The sequence below is a fragment of the Balaenoptera acutorostrata genome, chromosome 6, assembly GCF_949987535.1.
Source record: "Balaenoptera acutorostrata chromosome 6, mBalAcu1.1, whole genome shotgun sequence".
NCBI lineage: Eukaryota > Metazoa > Chordata > Mammalia > Artiodactyla > Balaenopteridae > Balaenoptera > Balaenoptera acutorostrata.
Genome location: NC_080069.1, coordinates 99154265 through 99173853, shown reverse-complemented (window position 1 = coordinate 99173853; position 19589 = coordinate 99154265). Strand labels below are relative to the sequence as shown.

Sequence of the window (19589 nt, the reverse complement as noted above, 5' to 3'; positions counted from 1 at the left end):
ACAAAGCATATAACATGGAAGAAGAAAAGCAATAGTGCTTGTTATTACTGTTCCATTTGACTATAGTCAGGATCTAGTAGATGCTCCTGTCCCATCCACTGAGGAGGCTGCAAAATCCAAGGCATCACAGGTGACCTGTCACCTGAACAACAACTCAGGAACATAAACCCTCATCAGGCAAAGGGATATGGTATTTGTAAGAGAAGATGCACAGATTTTGTCTGGAGGCTGGGAAAAGCCTTAACGCACTGGATCAGAAATAGGAATCTCTGACGTCTGTAAATGATCTCACAAAGCCTTTCCCATGTACATCTGTAAAATCTAGTCTTCACAGCAGTTTATGACATGAAGATTATTTCTTCTGTTTTATATTTGGAGAAACCAAGGCTCAAAGCAGTCCAGTGACTTTGCCCCAAGATCATTCAACGAGCACTTGAACTTGAATTCAGGACTTCTGATTCCAGATAGCATCATCTTTCTCATTGTCAAGTATTAAACTCCCAAGATGACATAGTCATATGTTTTTTCCATTTATCTACCTATCTATAGATATATTTCCTGTTTATTTAACAAATACAGAAAAAGAATATCTAGTCCCAAAACACAGAGAGAATTAGTATTATTCTCTGTGTTTCTTGTCTGTATTTCTGCCTTTGTGGTTTGATAGTTCTTTGCTTGTTTTTTTGTGTATGTGCATTTTGTGTGTGTATCTTTGCATTGACTTGTGATGTTCACTTTATAAAGAATATTAACTCCTAATATGTAATAAAATATTTTTCTTAGTTTTTATTTACTTTTAACTTTAATAATAATGCTTTTTGATACCTAAAAGTTACAATTTTTATGTTTAAATTTATTGATCATTTTCTCTATGCTTTCTATCATTGGTATAGTTTATACTTTCAAGCCCCCTAATAGGACGACTATTCATTTACATGATTTGTTGTGTTTTTACTAATTCCAAGATTTTTAGTTTCACATTTAACTCTACAAACTATGTACAATTTATTTTTTAATATGTGATATGAGGTAGGGGTTAAACTTAATTGCTTTCCAAATCATTAACTAAATCGTCTCAGCATTATTTAAAAAGCATCCTTCCTGAGACCTCCCGGCTCGACTGGCTGCGCAGGCTGCGGTAAAATGTCTGCTCCAGGATCCTACCAGGCGGCTGCGAGACCTTCCTCGGTGCCGACCGCGCCCCCGTCCTATGAAGAGACAGTTTCTGTTAACAGTTACTACCCCACACTTCCAGCACCCATGCCTGGGCCGGCCTCGGGGCTCACGACGGGCCCGGATGGGAAGGGCATGAATCCGCCTGCGTACTACACCCAGCCAGGGCCCGTCCCCAATGCCAATGCAACTGCTGTGCAGACGGTCCGCGTGCAACAGCCCATCTCCTTTTTCGACCGTCCGGTCCAGATGTGTTGTCCTTCCTGGAACAAGATGATCGTGACTCAGCTGTCCTATAATGCCCGCGCCCTCACCTGGCTCTCCTGCAGGAGCCTGTGCCTGTTGGGGTGCATGGCGGGTCGCTGCTTCATCCTTTTCTGTGTGGACGCCCTGCAGGATGTGGGCCACTACTGTCCCAACTGCAAAGCTCTCCTGGGCACCTACAAGCGTTTGTAGGACTCAGCCAGACCTGGAGGGAGCCGTGCGCTGCAGGAAGGCCTTTCCGGCTCTCACCCGGCCCCGCCCCTGGTGAAGGCTCCATTTCGGTGGTCTCATCTTTCCAGGGTCTCCACCTTCGTGTCTTCTTTTGGGGGGAAAATATCGCAAAAATAACACACCTCCAAACCCCAGAAACTGCTGCTTGGTGTCGTGCACGGGACATGCAAAGACATTCTCCTTGAGTGCTGGTTCAAGGGTTTCCTGCCTCCCCATCTGTGACCCCAAGTCATCCCATCCAACTGTGATCGTTGTCTCGTCTGAGTATCTTCTGGTGATTTGCCACCGGCTGGCTTCTTTTTTTTGCCTCAGTGGGCCTTTCTCTTGGTGGTCTCAAACTGAGAAGCCCCAGATTGCCTTATTTTTGAAGCTGTTCTGGCCCCAGTATGGCTGAACCAACCTTTAGTGCCTACCGTCATAGCCATCTGTTTCCACTTCTGATGACAAAAATCTTCCCTTACAGTCTAAGGGCTTGGCTCTCAGATTCTGCAACTGCAGGCTTTTAAATAGCACACAAATTCACTTTAATTTCTTAATTCGTTTTTAAGTACAGGGAGGGGTTATTCACACCCATCAGACACAAAGCCATGAGGTCATAAACGCAGGCTAGGAATAGAAGGCTGGATCTTTACACTGATCCGCCTTCTTTGGACCAGATCCTCAGCCACTTTCTACGAAGGGCTTTTTTTTTTGGTAGAGGAATTGTTTGTATTAACAGTTTTTGTGACCTCCTTTTGGTCTTAAACACCTTTGAACATAATTTTGAAAGGAGGGATTTATAGAACCGTTTTCCTTATCCATATGACTGGTATCATTTTCCCATTGGCCAATGCACTCTCACTTTTTTTTTTTTTTTTTTTTTTGCCTTAACAGAAAAAGTAATGGGGATAATTTCATCCACTGCCTTCACTTGGGTTTAGTGTGGTTCCTAAAGACCTCCATAATGGAACTCTCAAAAAGGGTCCCCTTTTGGGTTCCTGGTGGATATTTGGAAAGACAAAGGAAAGCGTGTTTGAGCACATCTGAGTACCATGGTGCTGAAAAGTGCGGGGACCTGACTGTTTCAAAGGCATCTGAAGTCTGGATTTTATTTTTCAGAGATCAATTTGTTGTATAACATCTGAAGACATGATTTCTAGGACTGAAGCAGCAAGCCAGAGTTCTCGGTTCGCTGCTGTGTCATCTTTGAAATCAAGACAAAGCTGGGCTCAACTTTCAAGAGTCCCCGTTTTGATAATAAATAGGCACAGGGAATGCATGTGAATAATATTATGTAGAAATCAAGCCTAGGCCTTGATCAAAAATCTGTATATTCGTTGAAAATTATAGTCATAACCCATTGATTCAGCTTATTCATTTGATGTTTCGAAAGTTCCAGTAATTATTTTTGCAATGACTATGGATACTACATAGTACTTTGGTGTTATCTGCTTTTCAAAAATAAAGTCTTTTGTTCACTATAAAAAAAAAAAAAGCATCCTTCCTTTACCCAAGTAATTGAAAGGTCACCTTTATTGCACACTACAATTTTGTATGTAGTGACATAATGTTCTAGACTATCCATTTGTTTCCATTTATCTGTCTACATTAGGAGACGTGTGTCAGTTTTATTCTTGGTTCTTATATACTCTTTTATTATCAGGTTTACCCCTTTAAACTGAAAAAGATCACAGTATTGTTTAGATTTTATTAAATATTTGAGTGAAATTTCTCTATACATAACTCAGTCCAAATTCCCTCAAGAAGTACACAGGTTACTGTTTAGCTCATGCCCCCAAATGGTGGCTGTATCATTTCACAAAATTATAGGCACATTAGTGGATTAAAAATTCATTCAAAACTTTACATCAGCTTTTTCCTTAATATAGTTAGGTTCAGTACTCTGAGTCTAATGTCTTACACTACTCTTCACCATTCAACTTTGTTTCATCTCACTAAGAAATCAGTTAATCGGGGCTTCCCTGGTGGCGCAGTGGTTAAGAGTCCACCTGCAAATGCAGGGGACATGGGTTCGAGCCCTGGTTAGGGAACTAGATCCCACATACACGCTGCAAGCCACAACTAAGGAGCCCTCGAGCCGCAACTAAGGAGCCCGCCTGCCGCAACTAAGACCTGGTGCAACCAAATAAATAAATATTAAAAAAAAAAAAAAAGAAATCAGTTAATCAACTGTACTTCAGTAAAATTTTTAAAAAAGATGAAAAAAAAGAAATCAGTTAAGGTAATAGAGCAGTGACTTCAAAATTCATAAAGCAAAGAGGAACAAGAAAATTCAATTAATGCAGTAAAAGAAAAATATAAGAAGAAAGGTATAAACAAACAAGAAGAAATGAAAAGAGAAGACACAAAGACAATGTTAGAAATAAGATGTCAGAAATAAAGCTGTTTGGTTAATATATTCATGTCCATTTTCAGAATAAATGTTAATGGATGAAGTTTCTCTATTAAGATATAGAAACTCTCATACAAATAAACCAAAGAAATAACTATAAACTTGAATCAAATTTGTTAAATGGGTTGTACAATTCCTTTATATCCTTTTTTTAATCTGAGGGTCACAGAATCTGTCAGTTTGTGGAAAGAGGTGTTAAACAACATGATAGTCTAAGAAACAGAAAAGGCAAACAGCTATTTAAATAGGTCATAAATAAAAGTAAGTGACCAGAAATTTTTGAAAATCAAAAGGAGTAATCAGAAATCAGGTAAGTACTATCAAAAAGAAAGCAGGAGAAAACATGGTAATAGTAGACAAAATAAAATTCAAGACCAAAAATACTAATTTGAAAAAAAAATTTTAGTTGATAAAAGGAATAATTTACCATTTTTTATACCTGATAATATAGCTTCAAAATATATGAAGTATAATCTGTCATATCTACAAAAAAAAGTTTACAAAACTATAATGATAATTATAGATTTTTGACATGCCTCAACTAAAATGACAAATTAAGTGGCCCCCAAATACAAAAGGATATAGAGGAACTGAATACATATTCATTAAACTTGGTCATAGAAATATGTATAGAACTGTGTGCCTGATATTCTTTTCCAGTACCCATAGAACATTTACAAAAATTGGCCAGTCATTCAGCCACAAAAATAAAAGCTCTAAATAATAAATATTGAAAGCAGAATACAGATCAGAATGCAATAAAACTATAAATAAACTCCAAAGGACAGAAACATACACATACACAAACTATATACTATAAAACTTTCACAATAACTTTTGGTTAAAAAGAAAACCAAACTGAAATATAGACTATTTTAAATAGTAACAATAGAGAGAATACAAGATATCAAAACTTATGTGATATGACCCAGTTTTAGTCAAATAAAAATTAATATCACTAAATGTATTAGTTAGAAAACAAAATATTTAAAATCCACAAATACTCAATTGGAAGAGCTAAAAATAATTTTTTTAAGTAGAAAGCATTGAGTGCTAAAGCGGAATTCTATGAAAATTAACAAGTAAACTTTACCAATTAAACTATCAACAAAAAAATCAGATAAGTCAGATGAAAAAGAAAACACAAATGCATAATATTAAGATAAGGAAAGAGACATAGCTACAGACACAGAAGAGATTTTAAAGTTATAAGAGGGCTTCCCTGGTGGCGCAGTGGTTGAGAGTCTGCCTGCTAATGCAGGGGACACGGGTTCGAGCCCTGGTCTGGGAAGATCCCACATGCCGCGGAGCGGCTGGGCCCGTGAGCCACAGCTGCTGAGCCTGCGCGTCTGGAGCCTGTGCCCCGCAACGGGAGGGGCCGCGATAGTGAAAGGCCCGCGCACCGCGATGAAGAGCGGTCCCCGCACCGCAATGAAGAGTGGCCCCCGCTTGCCGCAACTGGAGAAAGCCCTCGCACGAACCGAAGACCCAACACAGCCAAAAATAAATAAATAAAGTTATAAGAATATTATAGGGACTTCCCTGGTGGTCCAGTGGTTAGGACTCCACGCTTCCACTGCAGGGGGCACGGTTTCAATCCCTGGTTGGGGAACTAAGATCCTGCATGCCTCGCTGTGCAGCCAAAAAAAAAAAAAAAAAAAAAGGATGTTATATCAATAAAATTAAAATTCTCAGGTGAAAAGGATAATTTTCCAAAAATCTATATAGTAATGAAAATTGACTCAAGAGGAAGAAGAAAAGAAAAATGACCAATTATCACATGAAAAGAAAAAACATAGCTAAGTCCCCAAACCCCACACTAGAGTACTAGATAAATTCTAGTACACCTTATAGAAACTGATAATTCCTGTTTATAAAATATATGTATGTATTTATGTATTTATCTTTAAACTCATTGTAAAATAATAGATATTCACAGAAAAGTTTTTTAAATTCAGAAACTTTTAAACATAAAAGTCCTAGGCTATTTAAAGAGTTTATACTCATTCTTTGTGTCTAGTGTTACTCTGTCAGCCCACAATCCAACAAAGAAAACCAAATACATCAAATTTTATAAGAATATGACTCGTAAATATAGATGCAAAGCTCCAGTATAAAATGTTTTATATAAAATCCAACAGCATATGAAAGAAATGATTCACCATGAGTAAATAAGGCTATCCTAGAAAAGCAAGGATGCTCAAAACCAGGATATCTATTGATAATAATGCATTACATTAACTGAACACAGTAGAATTACGATGTGATAAGCTTGATAGATGCCAAACAATAGTTGATAAAATTTAATACCTATTTCTGATTTAAAAAAAGCAAAAAAGAAGAACAAAATTGAATTTTTATTAATCCATGATGAATGATATTTTTAAAAATTATTATCAGGTTATGTTTCAAAAAATACAGCAAAATCTTGCTACTGAAATATGAGAAGCATTCCCATTAAGGTCAGGAATTGAAAAGGAAAATACCTCTTATCCATGTATACAATTCAACATTTCACTAAGGTCTCAGCTTTTGAAATAATTCAAGGAATAGTAAGAATAAGTATTAGGAATATGTCATTAGAAATAATGACAGTTTTGCAAACTGTCATTATTTGCAAATGCAAATTAAGAACTCTCAAACAAACCTCTTAAAAATTAGTAGAACTCAGAATTCTGTAGGGAAATATACAAAAATCAATAGTTTTCCCATACTCCAGTAATATCTAAATGGATTTGGATTCATTCAGCTTCAGTTAGAGGATGCTGAATTAATCGAGTTTTAAACCTTTTTTGCTAAAAAGGGAATGTGGAAGAAAGCAGTTGACTGGTATGTTCAGTGGCCCAATAACTTCTTCAAGGACCTAGGCAGTTTTCTTCCTTCTGCCCCATCATCTCAAGTTGTTGCATTTTCCTCTTCATATTTGTGGCCTCATGGCCACATTATGGCTATCCCACTCAGGTGTCATTCCTGCTCATCAGCCGTGAAAATGGGAAGAAAGGAGAGCAGAAGCAAAGGGGCTTTACTTGTATCAAGGAGTAAAAAGTATCATAATTTCCCTATCACACATTGTGTAATACTAGGTAATATGGTCAGCTTTGGTGGCAAGGGTGCCAGGGAATGTGAGCATGTAGCAAAAGTCACAATCACTTGGATTGCCATGACTGGTTTAGACCAAAGATGGCACATTGCTGACCCCAAGTAAAAGTAGGATTCTGTTAGCAAGGGAGAAGTGATCAGAGAGCTACTTGGTAGATGACTCCCAGAGTATGTCACTATACCAAGTAGAAAATATGATGGGGATAGAAGATCCCAATCACTCAAATGAAAAGTTAAAAAAGAAATCATGGGACTTCCCTGGTGGCGCAGTGGTTAAGAATCCACCTGCCAATGCAAGGGACACGGGTTCAAGCCCTGGTCTGGGAAGATCCCACATGCCACGGAGCAGCTAAGTCCGTGCGCCACAACTACTGACCCTGTGCTCTAGAGCCTGCAAGCCACAACTACTCAGCCCGCGTGCCACAACTACTGAAGCCTGCACGCCTAGAGCCTGTGCTCGGCAACAAGAGAAGCCACTGCAATGAGAAGCCCGGGCACCGCAATGAAGAGTAGCCCCTGCTCGCCATAACTAGAGAAAGCCCATGCGCACGGCAACAAAGACCCAATGCAGCCAAAACTAAATTAATTAATTAATTAATTTTAAAAAATCATAACGGGGGAGGGATGGATTGGGAGTTTGGGATTAGCAGATGCAAACTATTGTATATAGAATGGATACACAGCAAGGTCCTACTGTATAGCACAGGGGACTATATTCAATACTCTGTGATAAACCATACTGGAAAAGAATATGAAAAAAGAATGTATATATATATATATATATATGTATACCTGAGTCACTTTGCTGTATATAGAAATTAACACAGGCTTCCCTGGTGGCGCAGTGGTTGAGAATCTGCCTGCCAATGCAGGGGACACGGGTTCGAGCCCTGGTCTGGGAAGATCCCACAGGCCGCGGAGCAACTAGGCCCGTGAGCCACAACTACTGAGCCTGCGCGTCTGGAGCCTGCGCTCCGCAACAGGAGAGGCCGCGATAGCGAGAGGCCCGCGCACCGCGATGAAGAGTGGCCCCCGCTCTCCGCAACTGGAGAAAGCCCTCGCACAGAAACGAAGACCCAACACAGCCATGAAATAAAAATAATGAAAAAAAGAAATTAACACAACATTGTAAATCAACTATACTTCAACAAAATACATTTTTAAAAATTCATAACATATCTAGAGTAAATAAGCAATGAAATATATAAAACCTATATGATGATATTTAGAAATTTTACTAAAATACTTTATAAGACGTGGAAAAAATGGAGACACATCACATTCTTATATGAAAAACCTCAATATGGTAAAATTTGATTCTCTATATAATAATATACAAATTTGTAGTAGTCCAAAACAAAATGGCCTTTTCTTTTTTAACTGGATAACTGATTCTAAAGTTTATCTATAAGAGGAAATTATTTAAAAAATAAGACTAATATGAAGCTTAACTCCTCATCATATCTCAAAACGATTATACCGATACATTGACAAAAACAGGGTGGTATTGGCACAAGAATAGAATACAAATAGTAGAGTACAGAATGGAGCACAATAAAGAATACAAAGTCTGAAACCACCTATATACACATGAGGATTAGAGTATAATGAATTTAGTATTTCAAATCAGTTGGAAATAATTGATTATTTTAGATTTAATTTTGGAAAAATGTCTCCACTTGGGAAGAAATAATTATAGTCCTTCCTCACACCATGTACAAAAATAAATTCCAGATGGATTAAAATTATAAGAACAGAAAAACAAAACTGTAACATACTGGAGTCATGGAGGAATATTTTTGTAATTGTGGGTGTGAAAAGATTTTCTAAAATGACATAGATTGACCAGTTAATCTACATAGTAAATTCTGTAGGTGAAGAAAGTTAAAAGACAAATGATAGACCTAGAGAAGATATTTACCACATATATAACAAAGGATAAATTAATTTACAAAGAGTTCCAATGATTCAATAAGAAAAAAACAATCTACATTTTTCAAATGAACATAGGATATCATCAAGCACAGAAGGCATATGAAAAGGGCAAAATACATATTAAAAAGACATCTTATGTGTAATAAGTATGGAAGTGAAAATTATAATAATGGTAAAATATAATGATAATATAATAAAATAATATAAAAGTGAATAAAATCATTCATCAGATCATCAATATATTTTGAAAATTGATAGTATTCAGTGTTGATGTGGATATACAAGTACTAAGTTTGTGGAAATGTAAACCTGTACAGTGGTTTGGTGGACAATAGGGTGATATCTATCAAAATTAAAAATATTCATACTTTCTGACCCAAAAACTATACTTCTAAGAATCCAACCTATAGAAATATTTGCATATGTGCACAAAGGTATTTATTGTAGTATTGTTTCTAATAGAAGAAATCTGAAGCTACTTAAATGCCCAACAATTGTAGAATTATTTCATAAATTATAGCATGTAAATTTGCACTATTAACAAGTTTTTATGTTTTCATCATAATTAAGATAGATCTGTTTGTATTGACATGGCAAGATCTTCAAGGTATATCATGAAATGAAAAAAATTGCCATATTTATTTTTTAAAGCTAATTTTAATATTACATTATTACATTATATTTATCTTAGAAATGTTATGTTCATATATTATATCGTATAAGCATTCAAATGCATAGAACAGCATCTAATAGGATGCTTTCACAGATGATTTCTTATAGATTGGAGAATATTAATGCAGGGAATAGGGGGAGAAAAATTATCTATAAGTATTTTAGTCTGTGCATTTCTAACTTCTCAAATTTTTCAAAATAAGCATGTATCATGTTGCTTTTGCAATTAAAAATATTTAAAAAGGGACAACTTAGTATTTGGATAAAACAGACTGAGGTTCAAATCCCATATTTATCACCTAATAGCTGTGTGACTTGAATATTTTTAAGTTCTTAGAGACTCAATTTCTTTATCTACAAATTAGGTAAAATACTACTTACTTCATAGTTGCATGAACAGATCAAATGAGATTATGTATGAAAAACACCTGGCTCATAGTGGGTGCTCAACAAGTAAGTGTTGGTTTCTTAAATGGCTGAGGTTAGAGATAAGTAAATTATAGTCTTTATCATTTGCTTTTCTTAGCTGGGGTTACAGGAAGCATACTTTGATCAAGCAGATTGGATCAAGCATTTGTACTTGAAATTTTCATTGAAAGATGGCAGATATGGTCTACGTTTTGAGATAAATATTTAATTGTTTGATCATTCATTAATTTATACAGTGAATATAGTGTTATTGACTACGTCAGCCAGTGTGCAAGGTACTTGGAGGTGTGAAGATGAAGAAGAGATAATCCTGTCTACTAAGGAGATTGAGGTTTGCTTTAATTTAATGCTTTCAGTTTAGTGAGATAAGTGCAATTCCAGAGACGTTTGTAAAATGCTAAGGATTTAAAAAAGAACAGTGCTGAGAAATCACAGAATCAGAGAATTTTTGAATTGAGCAAGACCAAGAGATCATTTATTCAACTTCTCATCCAATGCAAGAATCCCTTCCACAACATTTTTGGAAGACTGTAAAACAGTTTCTGCCAACATAATAATTATGATTTACTGAATGTTTACTATTGTTCCTGACACTGTCCTAACTCTTCACAAACATTCTCTCAACTTAAACGTCACAACAAAACTGAAAGCTAGTTACCATTATTCATAATTTATGGGCAGAAACTAAGACCACAAGAGGTTAAGTAATTTGTCTGAGGTCACACACCTAATTCACAGAGCTGAAATTTGAACCCAGGTCAGCCTCATCCCAGAACCTATGTTCTTAATTTGAACCACTACACCCTACTGTCTTCACAGTTGGGACCTTTCCAATCATAAGACACTCAATATATTGAAAGACTCTTGTTTCACGTCTTGTACATTTCTTCCCTATATAACGTTGGCATCTGTCTTCCTGGAGCATCAGTTACATACCTCAATGAGCATCAAATAACACCTCCAGTGTAATTGGACTTACCACAAATGCAAAAATGTTTAAGACATGGTTTCTACCCTCGCACAGTTTATACTGTTGCTTTTTCTATTTGGAGGAGTGCAGAATGTCACCTGCTCTTCTACCAGGGAGCCCTCCAAAAGTCTGAAAACAATCCATCCTTCACCCCTTCCAAAAAACATTCCACCTCTCACTGAATTTTTTTGTTGTTGTTCCACATTGAATATCCTCAGTTCTTTCAACTGTTGCTATATTTCCAGAGCCTCTCCATCTCAATTTTCTTTCTCCAGATATGTACCTGATACTGTCTTTAAAAGACAGGGTTTTGAACCAAAACAATGAAGTTAATGCTATGGTAGTACAGAGGAGATTTAGCTGACTTTTATTTAAATGTCAACTTCAATTAATATTTGCACTAGTGTCTCTAGCTTTTGATTGCAATCATGTTATTTACTTATATTAAGTCACGTTAATACCACTCAGTGCCCCCTCACTTTTTTTTAAATTTTATTTTAACAAGTATTAGTCTATCCAGGTCTTGGTTTTCTCCTTCATTTTACTTGTGCAACAAACTTTTTAATTCTTAAATCAAGACTTTATTGTTATCCCTATTAAGTACAATCTTTTGAATTGGTTTATCATTTCAGACTACCCAACTTTTTTTCAGTCTTGATATTGTTTTCCATTTTATTAGATATCTCTTCCAGCTTTACAGAATTCTCAATCCACAAAGCTCAATGTTTTTGTGATTTCTTTGAAAGATCAAGGCAAAGGAGGGAGTTTTGAACTGTGCTACTAATGACCTCTTCCAAATTGGAATAGATACATTAATCAATCCTCCTTTGTTATTATTGTTCAATCAGGGATGAAGTCACATAGCTAAGTTATTATCTGACCTACACAGTAAGAGAAACAGATTGTTATATATGCTCAGATAGCATACAGACATGCGTGGCATAGGCTCCTACGTGTGTTTGGGGAAGGTCCAAACAGGTAAAACACATGATCAGTGACATGACATTCAGCAGATAAAGGCAAAACAAGTTTTTAGATTTTTGTTCGTTTTTATTTTCTAAACACTTAAGAGAGCCATTACTTCTGTGGATTCATCTGTAGCCTCTCAATAGGCTAGAGGGACAATGTCAAATCCTGATTGGTTGAAAGTAGTTCTAGAAAAGCAAAAGTAATGTCCTTTATATTGACATGTTTCTCATGGTCTGACCTCCTCCAGGATAACCCAGAGAACCTAGAGAAAAGGATATACTACTTGTGCTTCAGTCAATCCCCTATTAATATCGTTGCTTGCCACCATGTTTTTTTTTTTTCTTTGGCTGCACCACATGGTTTGCGGGATCTTAGTTCCCCAACCAGGGATTGAACCTGGGGCCCTGGCAGTGAGAGCACCAAGTCCTAACCACTGGACCACCAGGGAATTCTTGCCAACACGTTTTTTATTTGTTTGGAATAGCTGAGCTCTTGAATGAGAACCTGGACTTCAGATGGTCTGTGTTGCAAATTACAGGCATATCTGTGTGGATAAGCTCCCTGTAGAAAGTTAAGAAACCTTACTAAGATATGTATCTATCATCTCTTTAATAAAGGCTCATTGCTTATCAGGGGAGAAATATAGCTTCTTGAGATATGGTAGTAGTTCACTGGACAAACTTATGAATAATTTCACTTTAATGAGATATTCACATAGACATGTGCACTTTTAAAACATTAAAAAGTATTAATATTTATTTTAGCTAGATGAAGTCTTTTTTGGTACTAGGTAGATCAAAATAATAAGTTTTAAAATAAAAAGAAGAAAGAATGCTATTTAAAATATTTATATTTTAATAATTTTCTTTCTGTCATTTTCTACACAGCCAAAACTTGAAGATTTTCCAGTTATTTCTAGATACAAAAATGCGAGCAGAGTGTTATGCCTTCTTTTTTTTTTTATTTTTTTTAAATTTTTTATCTTTTGGCTGTGTTGGGTCTTCGTTTCTGTGCGAGGGCTTTCTCTAGTTGTGGCAAGCGGGGGCCACTCTTCATCGCTGTGTGCGGGCCTCTCACTATCGTGGCCTCTCTTGTTGCGGAGCACAGGCTCCAGACGCGCAGGCTCAGTAGCTGTGGCTCACAGGCCTAGTTGCTCTGCGGCATGTGGGATCTTCCCAGACCGGGGCTCGAACCCATGTCCCCTGCATTAGCAGGCAGATTCTCAACCACTGCGCCACCAGGGAAGCCCTGCCTTCTTATATTAATCAAGCCATATTTTATTACTCAAAATATGTGATAACTATTGCTAAAAAATAATCTCTCACCCACTGCATATTTTCCCCCAATCTAGCAAATGCTTAAGAAAAAAAACCACTTGACCATTTGTACAAGACTTAGTTCACAGTCTAAGAAGAAACAAAGTCCAGACAATCTACTACTAGGTGCTGTGACCAGTGTGACCACCATCACATTTGCACTGTCCTCAACAACAAATGCCCATATTCCCTCGGCCCGCCTCAGGGTTTACCTGCAGCTGTGATGGGCATTTCTTGGGCATGCAAACAGTGTCCTACCGCAAGTACCCATGCTTCTCTGTTTCCCTGCCTAGGGACTTCTGCTAGCACCACAGGACATGCACAGGGCAACCCAAGAAATGCAATTTTCAATCAACGAGTCTATGAATAACTACCCCAGTTTGACCCTCTTGACAATGCTGAAGCATATTGTGCATGTTTCCTCAGAAGGTCCCCATTCAATTGAACCAGTTGCCCATAGCAATGACATGATCATTAATACACCTATTGTTTTCTCTCAAATCCTTGTCTCAGGGTCTACTTTTGGGGAAACACCTCCTCCTTCACCATTTCTATTGAACTGTCAGTGAACTTGATTATATTAGCAACTCCCAGAGTGAGAAAGAATCCTATCTGTAGCTCAGGTAAGATAACAAAGGAGCAGAGGGAAGGTGGTGTTATGGGAAAAGCATGGAAGTTAGAAGAAAATCTAACCAAGACCTCAAGTCAAATCTCAGCTCTCAATGGTCTCAATCTTTCTATCAGCAGATTGCTTTCTCCTTGAACATGCTCTTCAGTTGACCTGTGAGGTTGCCCTCTTGATTCTCTTCCAGTCTCACAAGCCATACACTCTCAGTCTCCTTTGCCTGACCATCTTCATTTTCCTACTTCTATTGGTTGGAGGGATCTAAGCTCAGTCTCTAGACTCCCTCCCTTGGCTATGTAAACCCACTCCCAATGAACTTTCACTCAGTTGTGTGTTTCAAGTACCATAAATATATGGTGACTCCAAAACTTACATCTTTGCCTAAACCTCTCCTCTGCACTCCAGAACACTGATGTCCAAGTGCATATTCAACATCTCTGCTTGGATGTCTAATAGGTATCAAACTTAATACTTCAGAACTGAATCCTCGATTTCCACTTCACACCATCCTCTCCGATGGTAAATGGCAGTTCCATTTTTCCCAAAACTCCTGAATCATGTTTAACTCATTACTGTCTCACACAGTATGGTATCCATCATCAAATCCTATCCTTCCACTTCCAAATATGTCCTTAATGTAGCCATCTCTTACCTCCTCTACTGCTAATCTGGGCCAAGGCACCATCATCTCTTGACTGGATGATTTCAATAGCCTTCTGACCAACCTCTCTGCTTCAACCCTTGACCTCTTAAAGTTTATTTTGAGTGGCCCTTTTAAAACATTGTCAGATCTAGTGACTGATATGCTGTGGTACCCCAACTCATACAGAATAAAATCCAAAGTATATTGGATCATCTTGGACTCTAGGGTCTGATATGACCTTGTCTCCACTACCCTTTTGGCTGTAATTTTTACTACCCTCTTTCTTGCTCAGGCTGCTTCAGCCACACTGGCCTCCTCTCTCTTAATTGATTCTTGGCACTTGCCGTTCCCTCTCCCTGGAATTTTCTGCAATCATGTATCCTCAGGGACACATTCTCTTCACCAAGATCTCTACTCAAATGTCACCTTACTGAGATGATTTACCCCACCACTCTATCACATCCACTTTACACATAAATACATACCTATACATACATACACTGTCCATCTCTGTTAGCACCATCTGACCTATTACACATTTCTTTAGTTGTACATTATCCTTCTCTCCCAACTAGAACATGAGTTCTTTGAGATCAGGGATTTTGATTTGTTCCCTGTTGAATCCCCAGCACCCACCACAGTTTTTGGCATGAAAATACACCCAACACATATACTGTGAATGATGTAATAAGCCAGCTATAAATCAGGGAAGGTTGGTCTACAAGATCTCCTATCTCCCTCTCACTCAAATACTATATGATCTTAGTTGACTCTGAAAGTATAGAATTATGCGCTGTAACTTGTTTAATCAGACAAAAGACTTGTTTTTCACTCTCATTATTAATCTCCAAAACTTGCCTGTTACTCACATTTCTCGATTCACTGAGGAATATCTGTTGGAATGTTTAAGTTAAATTAATTTTATAAGTTTATATACCTATCTAAAAGCACTTTAGACCAACACAGTAGGTTTTTTTTCTTCCTACTTTGATTATATTTTCTGTAAGCATTCCAATTTTCCCCAGGTACATTGTTTTTCCAGTAGGATTTGGATTTAGAAGCAAAAAGGAGTCAGAATTCCTCTTCCAATCATGAACTGGCCCTTCTTCCTAAACATTTCCACCCACCAATAGTCTACTTTTAGAAAATCAAGAGAGAAAGACAATAATACCAATTTTGCATCTATCCAATTAACCCAAGACATGGAGTCCTTTTCTTTTGGGCCACACCGTGAGGCATGTGGGATCTTAGTTCCCTGACCAGGGATCGAACCCGTGCCCCCTGCATTGGGAGCACAGAATCTTAACCACTGGACTGCCAGGGATGTCCCTGGAGTCTCATTCTTTCTTCTTCTCTACATAAACCAATAGGTGTTCATTGTCTTATATTTTCTCCACCTGTCTTAACTGATTATTGCTTCATTTCTAATCTGAGAAATTATTTAGAAAATTATAATATATCTATCTAAAAATTATAAACATGTAGTTGTCTTCTTTTAATTCTTTGCTTAAAGCTGAAGTCCAGTTTTTTTTCATATTTACCAAAACAATGAAGTCTGATATTTCTTTGAGATCTGCCAGAAATAAAACTGGATTTCAGTCTTATACAAACCCTAGTCAATCTTAAGTACAAGTGGTCATTGAGTGCTAAACTTTATTTTTTAGGCTCTTCCTTTCCTTAGTGTGATTTTGACCTAGTCATTTCTCTTGTAAATCTTCCTCATCCTTTTTTTTGGTAGTTCAGAAATGCTTTAAAATTATTTGCCGGGCTTCCCTGGTGGCGCAGTGGTTGAGAATCTGCCTGCCAATGCAGGGGACACGGGTTCGAGCCCTGGTCTGGGAAGATCCCACATGCCGCGGAGCAACTAGGCCCGTGAGCCACAATTACTGAGCCTGCGCGTCTGGAGCCTGTGCTCCGCAACAGGAGAGGCCGCGATAGTGAGAGGCCCGCGCACCGCGATGAAGAGTGGCCCCCGCTTGCCGCAACTGGAGAAAGCCCTCGCACAGAAACGAAGACCCAACACAGCCAGAAATAAATAAATAAATAAATAAATAAATATTATTTGCCAAGCTAGACTGAGATCTTCTTGATTCTTACATTTCCTAAATACCCACCCTTCACTGTACATTAAAAATGCAGAAAAAACCAAAAATTAAATACATGTTAAAAATGAAGAAACTCTGAATAATGATAACACATGTGCTGGATCTCTTGTGAAAATGGTGGTTCCCTCCTTTTTTCTTGAGGATCTTAAGTTATTCTCATTTCTGGTGTAATTTTGGTGTAAAAAGTCACTTACGGAGCCTTCTTGGTAGGTTTCCATGGTCTTTGTGTGTGGATTATCAACAGTGGAAAGGGTGAGAAGAGAGAATAATAACAATGACAAAAAGGAAGATTAGATTCCTTCAATTGATTTGTAAATACCTATTAAGTGCTTGTTCTGTGCTAGGCAATGTGCGAGACAAAGGGAATACAATCATAAGCAAATCCAGACAACGTCACTGACCTTCTGGAACTTACATTCTAGTGAGTAGAGTAGGAGAGGCTGGGCAAGTGGAAGGAAAAATGACTGCACGGGAAAACTGTGAAATTGCAGCTGTGATCCTTGTTAAGGAGGACAGGACCACAGCAGCTGTTCAGGTTAGGCCTTACCTGAAAGCACCAGGCCAAGGGGTGAGTGATGCCTGAACGAGCCAGCCAGAGCTCTGTCGGCTATTTCCTGCTGGCATCTGGAAGAGGGACAAATTCCAGTAATTCCCACACAGGTGGGACAGCAGGGGCCCAGAAGGAAAGGTTAGTTGAGCTTCAAATATTTGGAGAGGTCATGGAAGGTTTCTTTGAGAGGGAGACAAACAAACAAACAACACACAACTAAGTCAGATTTGAAAAAAAGATGGAAAAAAAAAAAAGAATTAAGGTGGGATAGAGATGATAGTGGGTGGGGAGGACAGTGAGAAGCCCATTCGCTGCGCTGGTAGCAGCTTCTGCAAAGAACCTGTGCATCGTGCCCTGAAGAAGCTGAAGGAGGCTGGACTGGAGCAAGAGATGGAGGAAGTTGGAGAGGTGTTTAGGAGCCAATCATGTGAACTTGAACATGGAGGCTGTATTAAGGGCTGAGTGTTTAAGAGTGGTGTCTGGTGCTGCACTGTGGAGGGGCAAGGGAAATATAGACCGATTAGAAGGCTATTGAAGTGATGAGCGAGAGACGGTGATAGCACAATCTGGGGTCATGGCGGTATCTATAAAAACGCTTAATAAAAACATGTTACAAGGGTGATGAACCTACTCTGTATATAGTGTGAAGAATAGAATTCAGAACGCTTAAGACCCAGAGCGTGGTGTCCAGCCTTAGAAAACAGAGCAACACTATTATGATTTGTTTTGTTTTTTGACAACGAAGGCTCTTAGTTGTATGGTCGGTCCACTCAAGACGGCTGTTCTCTTGCTCTCTGTACCTCCCCGGCCCAGCCAGTGTCTGCTTCGCCTATACCCTGCTCACAGGACTGACCTTCCTACGTACTTATTACCCCCGCCCCATCTAGTGATTGTTCTTATCAAAGGGGCGGTGAGGGGCGTGCCCCTCTGCTGTTTCCCCTGGTAACTAACAAGCCCACCTGAGGTCAATTCCCCCACCTGAGGTCAATTCCCCCATAACTGGCAATCTGCCTCCCCTCCCCTCCCCCCGCAGCGAAGCCTGCCGCCCTGTCCTGCCCGCGGTCTGCAGCTTACGGTGGAGGGTTGTTCCAGAACCTTTCTTCAGACATGTAAGCCCCGGCCCCATCCACTAAACCATTGATGTCTCTGTTGCTGACTCTGGGCTCTTTCTTCAGTCTTAAAGCTGGGTAAGTGCAGGCCTTATAGGCCTGCGGGGTGCAGCCCAACATTAGGTAAGATGGATTGTATTAATTTTTGGCTCTGTGTGGGTCTCAGATGTGCCCTGAACTTAGCTCCCTAAAATTGTTGCCGTCAGACTTGACTACTTGACCTTTACCTTGTTTGCATAAATGTGAAATGCTGTATGAGCTACTCAATGCAACATAACTGTTTTAATGGAAAACTGTTTTAATTATTAGTTTAATAATCTAATTTACTTTAACAATCTAATACTGTTGAATAATTAGTTGTTTCAAAATTCTGGTTATTTTCTTAGGATAAAGTTCTGGAGAGAGGGTTTCTGGGTTGTAGAGTATGCATATTTCTAAGGCTTTTCGTACACATTGTTAACTTCACCAGAAAATTTTGATACTTTATGATCTCACTAGCTGTGTAGGAATGTTTGTTTCTCTACACTTGCACCAACATTGGATGTTTTTATTAAGAAATTAAGCTTTCGGGACTTCCCCGGCGGGCCCGTGGTTAAGACTCTGCCTTCCAATGCAGGAGGTGTGGGTTAGATCCCTGGTCGGGGAACTAAGATCCCACATGCTGTGCAATGCGGCCAAAAACTTAAAAAAAAGAAAAGAAAGAAGTTAAGCTTCACCAATCTTATAGATAAAAGAGAATCTGATTTTTAAAAATGTCTCTATTACAATATGTAAATGTTTTTCAAAATTAGTATCCATATGTATTACTTTGTGAAATTTTCTTACTGATTTTCAAGGATTCTTTACATCGTAAAGCTCCTTTAACCTTTTTAATAGGATTTAAAACATTGTCATTTCAGCATGTATAATTGTTTTGCTCACATTTAATGAGGAAACTTGTTTGTTTTCAAATTTTAGAAAATACTTACTAATGATAATTAAAATCAGGTTGCATTTTTGCATGAGCAAAACTTGCAGACTTTGGTTATTCATTTAGTCTCTATTTATTCTACTTTGTTGCAGCATATTTGAGGGTATAGATTTTTGAATTAGAATTTTATAGGTAGT

General features: G+C 38.2%; 1 protein-coding gene and 1 non-coding gene across 2 annotated transcripts; one reads left to right on the top strand and one right to left on the bottom strand.

Annotated features, from left to right (window-relative positions):
• The first annotated feature begins 1143 nt into the window (after nucleotides 1-1143).
• On the top strand, nucleotides 1144-1629 carry LOC103000824 (lipopolysaccharide-induced tumor necrosis factor-alpha factor homolog). The gene has a single exon (XM_057549389.1). The coding sequence runs from the start codon at nucleotides 1144-1146 to the stop codon at nucleotides 1627-1629; it is 486 nt and encodes a 161-aa protein (XP_057405372.1).
• A 10880-nt stretch (nucleotides 1630-12509) lies between these two features.
• TRNAE-CUC (transfer RNA glutamic acid (anticodon CUC)) lies at nucleotides 12510-12582 on the bottom strand. Its single transcript has one exon. It is a non-coding gene; the product is annotated as a tRNA-Glu (tRNA).
• Between the last annotated feature and the right edge of the window lie 7007 nt (nucleotides 12583-19589).